Source organism: Dromaius novaehollandiae, chromosome 2, assembly GCF_036370855.1.
Source record: "Dromaius novaehollandiae isolate bDroNov1 chromosome 2, bDroNov1.hap1, whole genome shotgun sequence".
In the NCBI taxonomy this organism is placed as follows: domain Eukaryota; kingdom Metazoa; phylum Chordata; class Aves; order Casuariiformes; family Dromaiidae; genus Dromaius; species Dromaius novaehollandiae.
Window position 1 is genome coordinate 3336769 of NC_088099.1, and position 17700 is coordinate 3354468.

The 17700-nt window shown below is 43.5% G+C and overlaps 1 protein-coding gene across 1 annotated transcript in view; it reads left to right on the forward strand.

The window, feature by feature from the left end:
• The window catches only part of WNT3A (Wnt family member 3A), a 94401-nt gene that overhangs the window by 39733 nt on the left and 36968 nt on the right, over nucleotides 1–17700 (forward strand). The window contains exon 2 of the mRNA XM_026096114.2: nucleotides 9881–10122. Within this exon, the coding sequence (XP_025951899.1) occupies nucleotides 9881–10122 (242 nt within the window). The remainder of the gene's footprint in view (nucleotides 1–9880; nucleotides 10123–17700) is intronic.

The window sequence follows — 17700 nt, forward strand, 5'->3', positions numbered from 1 at the left end:
AACCCCCCATAAAACTGTGTTTTTGGAACATTCAGAAAAAAATATACCTTTTTCTGAGTGCTTGGCAAATGTGGTAAACTCCATATACATGTGCAAAATGCTCAAGAGTTGTCAGAGTTAATTTTTCTTAGGTATATTAAATACAATTAAATATATGTTTTCATTGGGAAATGGGTTCATGCAAAAAAATTGTGCCCAGCTCTAACTGGCAGTTTCAGCAGAGTAGATGAACAAGTCTAGGAGAGACGGTCTTCTGCTCTTCCACAGATGATCAGGATTCAAATGCAGTGACAATATATGGAAAAAATGGCAAAATTCCTGTTGCAACTGGAGCTGTTCTGCGAGTCTGAAAAGGAAACAATCCCTGAGATGGCTCAATCAAAACCTCTAATTCGTTATTGGTAATTAAAAAAACCACATGCAGCTGTAACTAAAAGTTCCTCACTGAATGCCTTGGTGCAGTGAAAGTACTTAAACATATGCTCAGCTTTAAATATGTGCAGCGTTATCTTGAAGCATAGACTGAAACGCTTTTCTAAATCGAGGCTTCTTGCATTTCCCTTAACAGTATTTTATGACCAAAACGAAAAGTAACTGTAGGATTCATTAAAGGGAGAAGGGGAAAGAAAAAAGAGAGAGAGAGTGCAAAAGGAAGGAAAAACAAAGAGGAGGAAACTTTATGGCTCCGTAAACAGCTGTAAGCAATGTCTCTGGTCGGGTCAGACCGGTCTGAGTTGACAAGGCAGTGTCTCCAATTATATAGCATGCTGTAGCCTGTAAAAATGAAATCAATTTGTTATTTTTCTGGGAGAACATTATAGCGTGAGTTCACACATTTGGTGAGCCTGATGACTCAGTTAAAGCCAAGGAAGGAACTCGCAGACGTGCGTGTGTGTTTGGCGTGACCAAATGCATCTTCAAAAGACATCTTTGGGGGAAAAGGGCAAGAAATGTGTGTGTCTCTGTGTATTAGAAGAGTGGATAGGACCCTGAAAATCATGCTGTTCAAACAGGGTTACCTAAACACACTGTTAATGAAGAAAAATGACAGACCTTCACATCCATGGTTCTCATTTCAAAATTAGCTTCAACACTAAGTAGTTTCAGGATAAAATTCCCCCAAGCACTTAAGCATTTAAGTAATTTAGAAGCCCAAATCCAATCTTCACAAGCATCTTAGGTCTTTGAGCTCAGTCCTCAAAGGTATTTAGTGCTGCCGTAGCTCAGAACGGACCTCAGTTCGGGGGGGTGAGCATTAATGAGAGGTTTGAAACCACAGCACATAATTTATATTGCTGATCATTTAAAACAGGTTCAGGTCTGGATGCTCTGGGAGGTGGGCAAATTAGAAGGGATAAGACCAGCCACACTCCTAATTACTATTGAAATTCATAGCAGGAGTCTAAATATCTTTAAAGACTGCAGGCAAAGTCATTTTTGAAAATAGGACATACGCTCCTGTCTCAGTTAGGCATTTCTCTAGTATTTACCTAATACGTTGCCTCCTCTCTTCCTTCCATGCCTCCCGTTTAGCACAACTGACACAGCAAATCTGGCCTATTTTCATCTAAAATATGTTTCCAGTGCCCAAGATATATGAGTATTATTCCAGGTATAAACAGGCAGATTCTCTTCCAGGCCAGCCAATCTTTGCATCACAAACACACATACATACATACTTTCCATTTGTCATGAAACCCTAATACATTGTAGGCTGGGAGAAGTCACAAGTAAAGCAGCAAAAGTGTTTACATGAAACTTTAAATTACTCTTCTTTCATTTGCAAGTAACTGTTGTTCCTCGTCTCAGGTAAATTTATCCATCAGCAATATCATTAGATGAGTTCATTATAACCACGAGATTTACAGCTCTCATAAACTGCAGTGTAGGTGGCAGATTAAAATGGTAAGGCTTACACATCTCTAATACCTTGTATGGAGATCCTGGCAAATTTTTCAAGATAAATGGAGAAGGATGGAGGCAGATCTCGGCAGGGAGACCTCCATGCAGAAACCCTGGATGTAGGATGTGGTGTGGAAACAACATCAGGGTCACTATGTTCTTGAGCCAGGCTTGAAAACGTGGTTTGAGGGGCCGTTATTCTGCTTGATGGGTTGTTCTTCTGATGATATGTATAATAGAAGAGTTAATTGCCTAGGGTAATTAATGAGTTCCTGAGACTTTTTGTAAGGAACTGGGTTGTTAATACTCGTACTCTGTTCTGTTCTATTCTGTTCTGTAGATCCTAAGGGAAGACAAAGTCAAAGAAACTGGTCTTGCACTTAGAGTGGAAGGTGCTGAGTGTTGTGGTGTGCCTTAGTTCCTGTGGGAATTTACTGTCCTGGCCAAACCTGAACTCAGATAATTATGTACAGCTGTCTTAGCATCCACTCGAAGTTGCCATCGAGTCTTCTATTTTCCAATTCCAGACCCAAACTGTCGCTGTGTGTTGTAAATAAGCTGCCATATTCCACGTTAGAGGTAGCTGCCTTCTACCACCTAGCAAAGACATCCCTTGGTGCCTTCTTGGCAGCCTTGCAGGGACTTCTGAGATTCAGCTAAAATGCATAAGATTCCTGGTGCCTGACTAGCTAGCTAAAAACAAGGTGTCTAGTTTATGCTCATCACCCAAGCTTCTCTACAGCCAGTGCAGCCTCCTAGGCATCTACAGTGATTCAACCCACCTATCTGAGGCACCTATCTTAGGATGGGCTGAATTGCCCTCTGGAGGTGCTGATCTCGCTCCATGGACTCTAGTAGACAGCCAACTTGGCCAAGATGCCTTACTTTTAAATGGTCAAAGTCGGGTGAGAGGAGTCCCACGCTTAGAGATCCTCTGATGAAAGGTAATAGAGAAATATAATGCCGCATCATCATCAGCATCATTATTATTAATGCAGGGCAAGGGTGAGGGAATTATTCATGGGAGCAGATTTACTTCCATGCCTATGTGTTTGCAGGATCAGACCCAGCTACAAGTTATGTGCATACTTTATGGGCTAGAACAGAAAAAGAATTTAAATATAGCTCTTATGCTCTACTTTAGGATGAAAGAACAGATATCTAAGAACAGAAGTGAAAAAAACAGTAAATTCCATAGTTTTCAGTCCTTTTTTCAAGACTGAAAAAAAAAATCTGGAAGGACAGACACCTGCACAGTGAATTTGAGCTGACTCACAAGAGGTTTAGATTTCTTAGTTCTTTTTGTGGACCTCTTAGAAATAATCTGTGGATACCTAAAAGTTCAGAGAGTAAAAGTTGAAGACTCTGCTAGAATCCATTGTACAGACACTTATAATTTCTGAACGATAGTATGCCATTTCTGGGATTACTGTTAGAGAGCTAAGGCCTTTACTGGGCAACAGAGAACTAAAAAGCCCAAGCTGAAAAATATTTTTTCCTGATAATCAATTACTTGATTCATGCCTTCTAGAGCTAATCCAATCACTTTATTGATCTGTGTTACGGTGGTTTTTCAGTTATTCAGGATTTCAGCAGAAATATTTTGAACTAAAACAGTAATTATAATTTTCATTATAGCTCACATTTTATGATTGTTTGAGTTTGGGGTATAGTTTTAATGCTATGAAAACAAAATCCACTTAGTTAGCAAAATGATTCCATTTTCCATTTAAAAATATGGGATTTGAAATCTTCCCTTCCCTTTCTTTTCCACTCTTTCTCTTCCCTTTCCTTCTAAAATTTCTCCAGGTTTTATTTTCATTTTATTGTGAAGCTAGAAAAATAACTACAATATATTCTAAAATATTTATATTTTCTGATAAAAAAAATTGCATTAAGTGAATGCAAATCTATTAATTTTTTCTAAGTCTGTCCACCAACCTGACCTCTGAGCTGGTGGTTTGAGTCCTTGCAGGAGGGTTTCATGGAGACTGATGTATGTTACTGGAATGGAAAAGAAGAGGCAGTAGGCTCAATGACCTCTCCTAAGCATGGTCTCTACCTCTGATGAGGTTGAGGTGCTGTGGGATGTCATACCCAGCCTCCCGCTGTCACATCATACCATAGCCACCGTGACCATAGTCAAACCATGTCACGGTCTACCATATCTCTTCTGTCATGCATGCCAGCCCTATACAGTGTCGTGGGTGTGAGGGGACCGAATTAAGACTGACAGATAGATCCTATCCTGTGAGTCTTTTGAACATTCAGGTGCCATTTGCCATTCGCAGTAGTTTCCATTTGGAGAAATTTCACAGCCTTCTATTAGCTCAGTTCGCCCCAAGTGCATGTCCTCAGACGCATGAAGTTCACTCTGCTTGATCCTAGCAGCCCACAGGAGATTATGGTTAGGGCAAAGCAAAGGGCTTAATTCTGGTGCTCTAGAATGGAGTAAGGGCTACATGCTCATCATCAGCAAGCAACTTTCCTCTGAGTCCTTCTGGCCTAGTACCAGGAGATGTGAGACAATAGTTGCTGGGTTTTGCTTATAACTTGGCAGGGCTTATGAAGTCTCCTCCAAGCCACATTCTTCAACCCCAGAGGCTCCTTCCCATATTTAGTGTCATAATACCAAGGGTGTGTTGTGAATGTACATCTTTTGGATCAACAGCTCTCTTCAAAACTTGCCTTCTTCTCCATAGTAAGGGTGAGATTCGTCTTCAGAAGTTAGGTGTTGCACCATGGGGAGGCAGCAAAAATGAGAGAAAGGAAAGGCGTGGGAGGTGAGCTTCTTGAAATCTGAATGGATTATGGGAAAGGATTTGGAGCTGGCATGACATCCTCTTGTAAGGGGTCCTCATGCAAAGGGAGCAGCAGGAGAACATAAATGACTTCTACCATAAGGAGGTGGACATCTTTTAACATAACTCAGCCTCTGCACCGGGACTGACTGCATCTGTGCCTTGCATCTGTGTGAGAAGACAAAAGGAGAAGTGCCACTGCTATTGCTCAATTCTCAATATTCAGCAGGAAGTTAAGTATTCTCTGGGTCTTATGCTGGGTCATTGCACAGACAAGTTTCACTCTTGCTGTACAACATTAATAAATGCAATTATTTTACTTGTGTCTGGGACCCCAGAAGGACCTCCACTGAGGAAGCTCTCAGCAGCACTTGGAGCTGGCAAAGGGCCTCTCCAAGGTGAATAGCAAAATAGACCTCCTAGAGAGTTCAAGAATAATAGAGTTCAGGAAGAAGCAAGTAGGTGTACGCCCCTCTACATGCTGCTACTGATGTGTCAAGGACTTTTGACAACCATATTGAGAAGGTAGGAATCTTGAAAAGTCAGTAGAATGGTGCCAAGAAATTCTGCTGTACAGCAAAGTCATCCAGAACTGAAGTCTTCTCTTTTTCTGAAGAAACTATGAGCATATATTTCCTGTATATTTCTTCCTCATAAACTGACAATGGTGTCCATTCCAAGAGGGAGGGTACAGGTAATTTATTAAGAAAGTGACTGTGCACTTATTTACAACTGCTCTGCTGAAGGAGCAGGTAGACTGAGATAAAGGAAATGAAGAGCTCTCTAGGTGTGTTGGCAAAGAAAAATGCTCACTGAAGGCTGAATTAAACACTTCAGGGCATGCAAGGCTTAAAGATAAGACAAGAACTTTGGCTGTGGACATATAAAATAGTACTTTCATGGCTCCTCCTGAGCTAATGGTAAGAAAAAGCTAATTGGTTTGAAAAAACAGCTCTTTGACTCTTTGTCTTGCTTCAGACTTAAACAGCACCTTTTGGGCGTAAGTGGTTTTGAAAACTTGAATGCTTAATGAAACCCCAGTGAAAAAGAAGAGGGTGATGACAATGTGTCCAGGAAGTGTTGGTGCTTAAGAAGTTTGAAGGCGATGTCTGGTTACTTCACAGTAGTTGACACTTGGCCCATTTCACCACAACACAATTTCAAAATTACCAGCATGCAGAAGACAGCTTACAAGCACATTGCAGGAGAGTGGAAGATGCAAAAGACAGATTTAATCAATGGAAACAGTGAGAGAAATGAATGCTGGGAGCTACTAGAAAGTTGAGTAACAGTGAAATGAGATTCTGATCTTTATAGGCTTTCCCAACTTTTTCCAAAGGTTTGAGTTTTGTTTTGGGGTGGGTTTTTTTCATATCTCATGATCAATAAAAATGACAGAAGGCTGAAAGAACTTGGTTCTCCTAAAGATAAAATGACTTTAGAGAGAGAGAGAGAGAAAGTGTTTTCATCTGGATGCTGGAAGCAAAGTAGAGACCAAAAGAAGGTGCCCTGGTTGATATTATCACACTTTGGAATCTGCAAGTGAATTAGGAAGCGAACTGCGCTTAGCTGTGTTGAACAGCAGAGGTACTGGTCATGGAGAGATGTTTTCAGATTCCACCCTGTATCTTCAACTGAAAGTCAAGTGACTACACTATCCTCCATGAAATGCCAAATTTACATTACACCGTATCAGTGCCTGATGACATCTTGAGAGCAAGAGTCTTGCTGGAGATTGTCTTTTGCAGACTAAACTTTCCAGACTGTAACACAGATCAAAGAAAGGTGTGACTGTTTCCTTACTGTATTGAGAAGGGAGTTGGGTGAAAAGCAATCTGAAATATTTCTACATTTTTTTTTAATCTTAGATGATCTTCCTAGCAACGGAAACAAATAGTTGAGGGCACCAACCTGTGCTCTTCCTATGACTGTTTTTTTTACCGTACCTTTGCTAGCCACTGAAAAACATAGACATGGACATGAGTAACAACTGTTCACATAAATTAGAGCTTATGAGACTGGAATCCTAAAACTTCATCCAGGTCCTACTGAACTAGATCTAGAAATTCCTCCAGGCTTCACAAGGTGATGGATGGAGCCTACAGTGGGCTGGTTCTACCTCAGTGGAAACTTTGCCTTCGGAGGGAACTGGATGAGACTCTTTGGAATGTTTTGGAAAGGAAGCTGTTGGCCTTAGGTGATGTGGGAATAGGCACTGGAAATAGCCGTCCTAGCCTCCTTCTAATCCCTCCTTCTAGCGGAAGAACTATTCTCTGAAGGATGTCAGAGCAACTAAGTTAGTGCTTCTCTGTGGATGGTTCACTGAAGGTATCTATTTCTCCCCAGTGTTTATAGAAGGAGATTAAGACAATCTACTTTTCAAGCCTAAACTTAGCTTCAGTGAATAGCTCCTTGCTCCCAGTCCTCAGGGGATTTTATGGGCTGAGACTTAAGACTCCACATACCCAGCAAGGCAACACACAGCAGGCCTTCTGAAGCCCAAAGCAGAACTTTAGACCACTTTCCTTGGTCCAGGAATGTTTTGTATATAAGCTACCAGTGATACAAAAATGTACACAGTGAAGTCAAAGCAGAAGCACCCTTTGGCCTGGGATGGGATGTATTTCACAGATGCTTTTCTGTCACTAGTGGTTCCCTTAATCCAAAGCTCAGGAGGACCTGCATCAAGCCACATTCATAAGGAAAACAAGTTAGCTGGGGCCTCTTCTCTGTCCTCTCTTGTAGGCTTCTGCAGGAACTTGCCTGTTTCCTACAACAGAACTGAGCTGTTTGCATGGAATCCAACACAGCACTTGGCTATCTTGGGTAGTACTTTTTTTCATCTAACTTAGCCACCCCAAATATTAGGTATCATGGCATGATTTATCTGGAGGCTTTTGCAGTGCAGACATATCCTACTCAGCCGGACACCCAGGCTGTCTTGATAGCCAATGACGTTTAGTCCATACAGTCAGTGGAGTCAAGGGCATGATTCACTTCATTGTACAGCAGACATCTAAAACCGGGCAGATGAATCGTGCTCTAGAAGTGCCTGTTTCTCTCTGCTGATTACAAAAGCAGCCTGGGGTGAGTAGTTCAGCTGGAGATGCCTGTGCTGTAGACACCTGAAGATAGATGAGATGAACAAAATTCCTAGTTAATGTGAGCTGCCTGGGCTCCTTTTTTAATGTAGTGGAAAGAGAGAGGCACTTCTAGAGGGCAGTTCATGCTACTTGTCTCATACTCCTTCCCTAAGGTGGGATGGATTTTCCTCTAATTTTAGATTAGATTAATTTTTTCCCAGAAGTGCAGTTGATGTGGAATGCAGGTGACTAAGTTTAGGAAAAGAGCTGAAAACCCTTTGCTTTCCCAGGCACCTTATCTGCCTAAAGTTCATTTACTGGGCAATGTCTTGAAGGGCACCATCTTTACAGAGCTGATTATCTGGGTGTCAGTCTCTTACCTCGGAGCATCTGGGATCCAGAACTGGAAATTCTTGTGTCTGACCTGGCTGGAAAGGGTTGATTTGTGAGGCCTAGTCTATGCACACCTAGAAAAGCCACTGAGCTCCACCTAAAAACCTTTGCAGTGATGCTGGCAGCTGAACATCTGGATGTAAATATCCTTTTCACATCTGTGCCTTCATGGCAGGGTACCCCCCAGGAAGGCAGCTACCTGGCTACAAGTACCTTTCTCCCCATAAAGGGACTGGCACTCTCAAACAACTTTTATCCATGTCATGAAAAGTTCTAAAGTCAAGTTAATTTTCTTATGTACTCTAGCAGTGATAGAACTCTTGTAATTTTTTTTTTTTTTTTTTTTTTAGTTTGTGCAAAACAGAGTAAAGGCATATTCTTTGACTGCCCTGTTGATAATTCAAACGCACTAGGGTGCTCCCAAATGAAAACCACATAGCAAAAAATTAATGTAAACAGAAATGCATACTGCCCAAGCAGGTTTGTTTGTCATTAATTCTGAGCAGAAAAGTCAATCAAGAGATTTAATTAGAAGAAAAGGAAATTATAACCACCCTTCAGTTTTAGTAATCATGGTTATTATTAGAAGCACCAGGAAAAACACTTTAAAATTCATCTAATTAGTTATATATCTGCTGATCTCTCTGCATAGCTGTCTTGTCTGTCTCTAAGGCTTCAACCAACATAGTGGTTCATGGACACTCCATTCAAAGCACATGCCTAAATTAAATACATTTGGAAATATGCTGATAAACAGCAGGAAATCTTTTCCAGACCTTACTTTCAGGGAGGTTACAAACATGCCAGCCATGGCCCCAACTTGCATGCTCCCATGCATGAGTATTTCTAGTAGCATGAGTACCATTTCTCACACAGGGAAATAGCATTGATGTTGGACCCACACTGAGCCATAGAAGAATCTTTCCTCAAATTATTTCCATTCCAGTGGGACTGTATTTCCATCCCTTTTCCTCCATAGCACAAGAAATTTAACTGCTTATGAAAGTGTCACGGGGTAGTGAATTTACATATCCCGCCTGCAATATTTGGCTCAGAGCCAGCCTTCTTAAGCTCTTGAGGTCGAAACTGCTTGAATCTTTAGGGGCAGTTTCAGTGCACAGAAATTACTTGGTAAGGTTCAGACACATACGGCACATTGGTGAATTTTAGAGGGTTGCCATTTTTTGGTGTTCCTCTCTCCAAAGACTTGAAAGTTGGTCTCTTCTACTGTTGGTGTTATTACCTTTTACCTTGTGTAGCTCTGAAAGCGCTTTTGATTTTTAATCCCTGGGCTTCCTCAGCTGCAAAAATTTTTTTGTAAAACCCATCTACTCTTGTACAGATGGGCTTGGCTTTCAAAAAAAAGAAATATGGTTTCTGCCACCTGTCTGCAAGAGAAACTTACTATGTGAGCTGAGCATCTTTGGGAAGATGGAGCACAATGATGGGTCAGGGCTCTGAGAAGACAAAGGAAAGGGAAGGAAGGTGTTAAAGGCAGAGTTTCTTGCTAGGCCCATAGAAGATTTCAGAAGATAGATGATTCTGTTTTGGGGAGGGATGATGGTGGGAGGGATGCTCTCTGCAGAAAAGGGAGGCACAAAGGGACTGAAAATGTGGATTTTCTGTCCTCATAGCTGGGAACCAAGTATGAAGATCAAAGCCTGCCTGACAGCAACCCTTTCTCCTTGTGTTTTTTTCCAGGTCCTTGGCAATTGGTCACCAGTATTCATCCCTGGGGACTCAGCCCATCCTCTGCGGGAGCATCCCAGGACTGGTCCCCAAGCAGCTGCGCTTTTGTCGGAACTATGTGGAGATCATGCCCAGCGTGGCGGAAGGGGTGAAGATTGGGATCCAGGAGTGCCAGCACCAATTTCGAGGCAGGAGGTGGAACTGCACAACCGTCAATGACAGCTTAGCCATCTTTGGGCCTGTGCTAGATAAAGGTGAGTAAAGTGCTACCGGTCTGGTGGCAGCAAAGTTCATGGAGGAGTAACAGCAGAGATCTCTAGAGGCCAACTGTGAACTCATGTTTGCTTTTCATAACGTGTGATAAAGGACCATGTAAAACGCACTAAATGAGGGCGAGCGTTGAGCTTGGAGAAATGTGACACAGGCAGGGAAAATTTTGTCCTCCCAGGACAAAAATACAAGCAATTCAGGCTTGATCTAGAGGGCCTTTTCTAGAGGCAAGGTAACTAAGCCTTCTCATAGAAATAGCTAGTAATTCTGTGCCTCCCCAAAGTAGCAAGGGTGGTGATCCACCCCCTCTGTTATACAGAGAATATTCAGTCACAGGTAACAACTATTCCAATCTCCAAACCTCTGCTGGGATCATATGGGTAACCTGGAAAACTGGGTCATCACTGACCCTGCTTGGAACAGGAGATTGGACGAGAGACCTCCTAAGGTCCCTTTCAACATGAATTATCCTGTGATCCTATGACCTGCCCGTTGTGAGGAACACAAAGGAACAGGGTGATTGTGTTTTCAGTGGTCTGGCTGGACGTCTGACTTCTTTTCTGATCCCATGGCATTTTGTGCTGCCTTTTTAGGCTCTCTCAGTGATTGCAGAGGGGAAATGATAGGTGGTGACACACTACATTGCAGATCCAAACTCCATCCCAGCTGGAGATGGTTCCTAGGGGCTGGATTTAGTGTTGATCGTCCACACATCAGTGTTGACACTGTAGTGGGATACAAGGAAGATCAGAGGCCTGAGGAAATCCCCCTCAATTAACAGCTCTGCTTTCACTGGTCTTGAAAGTGGCAAACTAAGACAGGGTGGTAATTCAGGCAACCCCCTCTGATCCAGCTCCCATTAACATAAGTGGGAGATACTAGTAATGTTTTGTCCCAAGTTGTTGAATACAATAGCATTTAAACACCTGGCTAACTCTGAGTATCTGGTCTTTCTCCCCATGTGTTACTAAAACAGTATTTGGGGGCTAAAATAGGCTATTTTAAACAAACAGAAAGAAAATACTGTTTTATCCTGCTTTGCTTTCGGAGCCTGACTTTTCAAATCCTGCCTGATCCTGCTGGCTTCAGCATATCTGGGTCAGGCTCTGCATTTCCCACTAGCACAAGTGGGTTCATCTGAAAGACAGACTTGCTTTACTTTTAATTCCTGCCAGGAAGATAAGTGCAGATGCCCTGTGCAAAGCTATAGAGGAATATGGCTGCCTTCTCTTAAGAGAGCACCAGCAAAGGAGGATTGGAAATCCTTTTTTTTTTCTTTTTTTTCTTCCTTTTGGCTCCAGTTATAGCTCCAGAAACAGTTACATGTTTCTGATAGGGCTGACATTTGAAATCACCCTGTCTTGAAAAGCAAAGTAACACCATTTGACCTTATATGAGGAGAGGAGGGAACGTCGGAGATGCGTCTCAGGGAGCCCTTCTGAATCCGTGTGTGCAGCTGATCTCCCACGTTCACCGCGCTCTTCCAGCGCTCGCCGTCAGCAGACAGGGGCTGTTACTGGGGTTTTGTTTGTTTTTCCCCTGCTGTGTTACTCAGAAGAGACTTGGACATTTCCTCCTGCGTGAATTTTAAAAAATACGCCAGAGAGCATCGCGGCAGCCAACGGAGAACAAAGCCTTGATTTGTATCATGGCAGGGCCTATTGTGGTGGGGCTCCACCAGCCCAAACAGGCATTTTATATGCACGCAGCAGGAGAACTGGTGATTTCAGCTGATGGGCTGATGCTGTTATCCTGTTATAGCTGGGGGGCTGAAGCACTGTGCTAACAGTAGCGGCACTATTTTGGTGCAGCAGTGAGAGGCCACACCAAAATAAAAACTGCTGAGAGGTCTGCAGTGTGGGGCAGTTAAACCCATAGCAAAGTGTCGTACCAAAATGCTTTGCTTGCAGTTAAAGCACCTGTTCTGGGCTCCTCATTCTCCGGCGACTATAGCACTTGAATTTAGCTGGTGCAGCAAAATCGAGGACTTCTCCCATAGGCACGAGCCCAAGTGACTTGCCCCCAGAGCATTCAGTGGGTCTGTGGCACAGTGAGTAAATGAACCCAGGCAGCCTGGTGCCTCCACCTTGTCGCAAGACTGGAGGCTTTCTTAAATGACACGTGGAGTGTCTTGCGCTGCCGGATACTCTCAGATCGGATGCTCCACGTCACCTGTAGCACGAAGGGCCACGGTTACACCTTGTGCAGGAGGAAAACGATCCTCATCTGCTCACTGACCACAGGGTCCCCGATCCACCAGCTGCCAAATACTCTTATCTCACAACTGCATCGACATGAGGGGTCTGTCCCTTGCTCGAGGCCCGGAGATTGCAGGTTTTCGGTAGCCCGGCTCAGCGAGGGAAAGGAGGCTGGGACGATTTCATAACTGAAGAATGTTGTTCCTTGAGGGAGAATCAAACCACCCTTCAGTTTTGCTTCACCTACAGCAGGAGGGGGAGAAAAAAACAGCTCAGTCACATTCTTGTGCGGCAGATCCCCCAGGGTAGGAACATATTTGAGCTACTACCCAGAAAAAAAGAAAGAGAGAAAAAGAGGGGAAGAAAGAAAGTAAAACTCTGTTTTGTAGCTTAAAATTTAAGGCACCTAAGATTGGAGTTTCTCCTCTGAATCAGTAGAGACCCTCAGCACAAACCAGTTACGGTCAGTAAAGCAGCTCCGCTTTGCCTCACACGCCTATCTGGACTTTTCTGAGCACAAGGGATTGATTTTAATGCCTTCAGGAAACACTTTCTAGGCCCAAACCTCACTGAGGCTGCCGCAGTGCCTGTGCTGTGCTCACGGCTTCGGTATCTCATTGTTAATTCAGGCCTAGGCTGTCTCTCGCTCTGATTCAGCGGTGCCAAACTGTCACCAGACTGGTGCTGTTAAGAGCCATATTCTGATATCTCGCCTGAAACAGGACTCTTTCACTCTCTTCATGAGCCTGCATGTTGGTGTCCCCATGCAAGCAAGAAACCCCACCTGTTTTAGCTACAGCTCTATTTTTATATATATATATATATATGTATTTTTACAGATCCATAGTTGGGACAAGTCAAATATTAAATAGTAATGGTGTTCATAACAGAGGCTGGCTACTAGGGAATGGTGATGTTCAAGGGGTCAAGGCCTGCTGCTATGTGGAGACAACCCAACTCCATGTCCCTCTAGCTGCACCCAGGCTATAAGAAGTCCTCCATCCCATCCTGCTTGGTTATGTGCTTTTATCTGTCCTTGGCAGTGGAAGAAATATTCCCTGTTCAAAGGGAATCGTGTTCCCCGCTGTGCTGTGCTACCTGCTTTAGTGACCGTAACTTTACTTAAACTTTTCTAATAGAGTGATTTATAGGGAAAAATGCTGTTCCCATTTGTTCCGTTGGGATTGCCAATGTTGCTTCATCCACACTTTGTTAAGAGATGGAGCAGAATGTGGCTCTAGCTAAGTGACCACGTTAGCCACAGTCTGTGCCCAGCTGCTTGACTAAGAGGTCTGGCCTTTTGTAAGGGAATTTCCTTATCTTTCAGTTTCAAGGAAACTGAAAGGAAATCAAGGAAAGATTTTTGAGTTATCTTTAAAAATATACAGGGTAAAACTTTGGAGAATGCAGGAGAGGGACACGCCTGCACTGCCAGCAGAAAGTGAACTGTGCAACCCAATAGGCATTTTCCGTCTTGAACTTCAGTGACTATGTTGGGAATTGGGTTTTTCCCCCTGCCTCTGGCATTTACAGACTGAAGACACTGACACAGAGAAATATTTAAGTTGTGGTGCATTTCCTAGCCTCACAACGCAGTGCAAGCTCTCTTTGAATCCCTGGGCAAAAATATGAGCCAAACTTAAGAAAAGCAATATAATAAAAGCTTATCATGGTGCTGCCACTTTAAAAGACCTAAGCACATAATTAAGTCAAAATAAAAGTTTCCTCCCTCTCCTCCCCCTTTCAATAAAAGTAAATTACCTCAAACTATTTAAGCCCCCAGTTCGTTTAAATTTAAAAAGGGAGCCCTTGTCTATCTATGTCTTTCACTCACTCCCACCTCCTTCTGCTAAAGACTGGCTGGGGCTTTAAACCTGCCAGCTGGACTGAGAAATGGTTAATAGTTATTGTGGAGGAGCAGCTTTTAATGAACTATTGAAGAATGATACATTGATGGAGTAATGGGAGTTTAAGTCGCTCTGTAATGAAACAGGTTCTCAGCGCGGACCCATTGTGGTGTAAATACAGCACGTCTCTCCCACTGTTTGGCCAGGGCTAAATAGCAGAGGCCAGAGGGGGGTCAGCTTATGGGGTCTCTGCTTTAGTTAATCAATCTGATTGGATTAGGGTCACCGCGATCCCTAATAATGTCAAAGGTTACGCCAGACTGGATTAAATGCTTTGTTGAGAAGGGCTCAGATTCTTTCAGCTTTCCCGGACGGGGCTTGTTTATTAGAGTTTAACACTCATGCCACCTTTGGAAGCCGCACTGTCCTTTTTTTGTACGTCGGGGTGTTTGCCGGCGTGCGAGGGGTCTCAAACGAGGTGGGGCATGTGCGTGGGTGTCTCGTGGCTTTGTCAAGTGTCTGTGCCCGTCGGATGTGCCCTCTAAGGACATGTACCAAATTCCCCACTGGACAAATGAGAATCTAATAGGTGATGCTGAGGTTTGGGGACATAAATTGTTGGCCGTTGCCCGTGCTAGAATGCAAATGACAAAAGTCATGAAAACAGTGGTGTCACCCACTGGTCATGTACCCTCAGGCTTAACCTCATGCCTGCCCAGCAAAGAGATGCCCTTTTGGATAGAGCCCCTGGTTGTGCAGTTGCCCAGATGGGAGTGATATGAAACACAGCAGATTTAGGACCACATGGTTGCTTCCATATTAGTCTTCTCTTCCAGCAGTCTGGACAAATCAAGGTGGGATGGGGTATGATCCCACTGTAATCTTATCTAGGGAGACCCTGAAACCTAAAGAATGAGCTTCATTCATGATGTTTTTGCAGAGGACACCGTCTTGTAGACATGGCAGAGTACCCTTCAGAAAATGATATCAAATCATCTTCTTGATGACCACCTGGCAATGGATAGGGGCAGCAATAATAACATGTACTGATATGGTTGTCAGATCACCGGATCTCAAAGGCCTCTGCCCTTCTCCCTGTTTCTTTCCTTCCTGCAGTAGTGTGCATACTGCATGTGTTAAGCATGATCAGGATTGTCAGATCATCCAAGCAGAATTCTCACATGATGCAGACAGGAGGACTTCACCTCAGACTTCTCGAATGAAACCAAAATCCGAATTTGATTAGGGCGCCTCTTCACAAAGGACATCTGTTCTTGATATACCACCAGGAGACAGAGAATCTACTACTCCTCATTTCTAACTTGACACTAATCTGGTGTAGACAACCAGCCACTGGCTCTTCCTACACTTTCCTGTGCTAGATTCAGAATAACTCTTCTAGAACAGACTATCTTCTTTGTGTGCAGGTACTTGCACATTATAAACAAGTCAGTCTTCGATATCTTTCTGATAAGCTAAACATGTTGCTTGGGAGACCATCCAACATTGCTCTCAGCCAAAGGAAATTCAAAAGTTAAAACTGAGGCCTACAGAAGAGCAAACTGTGATGCTGCCTGCAGCACTACACTTTCTCAGCATGTCTGCCAGTGGGTCAGCAAAAGTTTGGGTCCATTTTATCAGACGGTGACACAGGTTGAGGGAGTTTCATCTGGTGCTGGGGTCCCCTGGAGCATGATTCAGTCAATGTATTTTAGATATTTAGGATTAAATTCATCACACTGTAAAGTTTCTATGTTTTTCCATCAATTATTGAAGGAATCCAGGGACACTGGCTCATTTGGTCAGAGGACTTCTGCTCACTGGGAGTACATGAGGAGCAGAGCAGGCATCAGTCTAGCTCGTGAGAAATTAATATTCAAGTCAAATCTAGTTTCATATGTGATGACAGGCGCTATTACCTTCAAAGTTAGGTTTAATTTGGGCTCTGTCTTTCAGCTACCAGCTCCATACCTCTTCTCTCTCTCACAGGAAGGCCAAGAAGTAACTATGTTCATGGGTTCAGACTCTTTTGTCCCTGTTACCACTGTGGACGAGAAAGCTCATCTTGTGCCTAGTGAAATCCATGTGAGTTTTTCCCTTGGCTTAGCAGGAACAGAGCAAGGATTTTAAATTCAGTTATAATAACTGGGAGACACAAGTCTTCTCCAAAGTTTTTTTCTTGCTGTGTTGTAACAGTTCTGCTCCACAGGCTCTCAGATAGGGCTGATCTCATCTACCCAAAGTTAGATGTCGAAGTCTGAGCTAGTCACCCCAGGCTCCCTTTGTAGTCGGTGGCGAGCAATCGGCATCTCCAGAGAGCAATTCATCTGACCTATCTTAGACACCTATCTCAGGATAACATGAATCATAGCAAGATGTTTATTTCTCTCCATTGACTATAGAGGGAGCCTAGGGCTACAGGCTCAGACTTCAGCGTGTACTTCTTAGAGGCCCGATTTGGGGGCAAATATTTCCCACCCCAGTCTCTCTCCTGTTAGAAAGCAGTTCTGACATCTGTCCCCTGTTGCAGAGGCCATTTTAGGAACATAAGAACATGGCACTGAGAAGGATCTCCTGGACCACTGAATACAGCCAGACCCTTACTATTTCAGGCATAATCCCATCTCATAATGTCTTGCATGATTTAAAATTAAGATGTTTAGCAGATCTCATTGTATTTTTCCTGATGGCATTCTGGCATCTCAGTTGTCTCTGTGCCAAATGCTTTCCCCCCTCTTTCCCTGCTCTAGATCAGACTTCTCCACTTCTGCAATAAAGTAAGGCATGAGCAGAAAGCCACAAGATACTGATCCATCCAGGAGGTTAGTTACATGTAGGAGGTACTCTCTGCTCTCTCATGAAACTCTTCCCAAGAGGATCTGATTTCCAACCACACCCCGTCTACCTCTCCGCTAATGGCAATTTGGGCAGCTGCCCTGGTATCAACAACGGAGATCTACAAACTCTACCCTGTAACTATGGGGAAGGAAACTAGAAGGATCAGGATTGAAAATGTGACTATGCAAGCTCCACTCAGCCATCAAGATGCATAAATACAGTAGGCCAGAGACTTGCCAGTGCTGCTGAGAAAAAGACTGGCAGCTCTTGGCTCAAAACAGAAGCATCAGTTGTGTTTAGTATCAGTGTAAATTGAGTTTGGAGCTGAGGATTACTCCAGGAGATGAGACAATAAAAAGTGCAAGTCTATTACCGCACTGCCTGGGTCCATGTTCCAGCCCACAGATTCAGGACAGCCCATATTCACGGTTGCAGCACTTCTGAACTGACTTTTCCCTAGCTAGCTCAGTACAGGCAGCAGCAGTGGAGAAGAAACACAGTTTGTAGGGGGCTATATGAGGTGCAGCCACATCTCTGGTTTTAGCCCACATCAGTACTAGGAGATTAGCAGCTGCCTCTGAGCCTTGGCAAGAGCAAAGTTGCAACAGCAGAAAACAGAAGATGCTGAGGAAACTTGATGATGTGTTGGTCCTTCAGCCTCTGGGAGAGGGAAACCAGC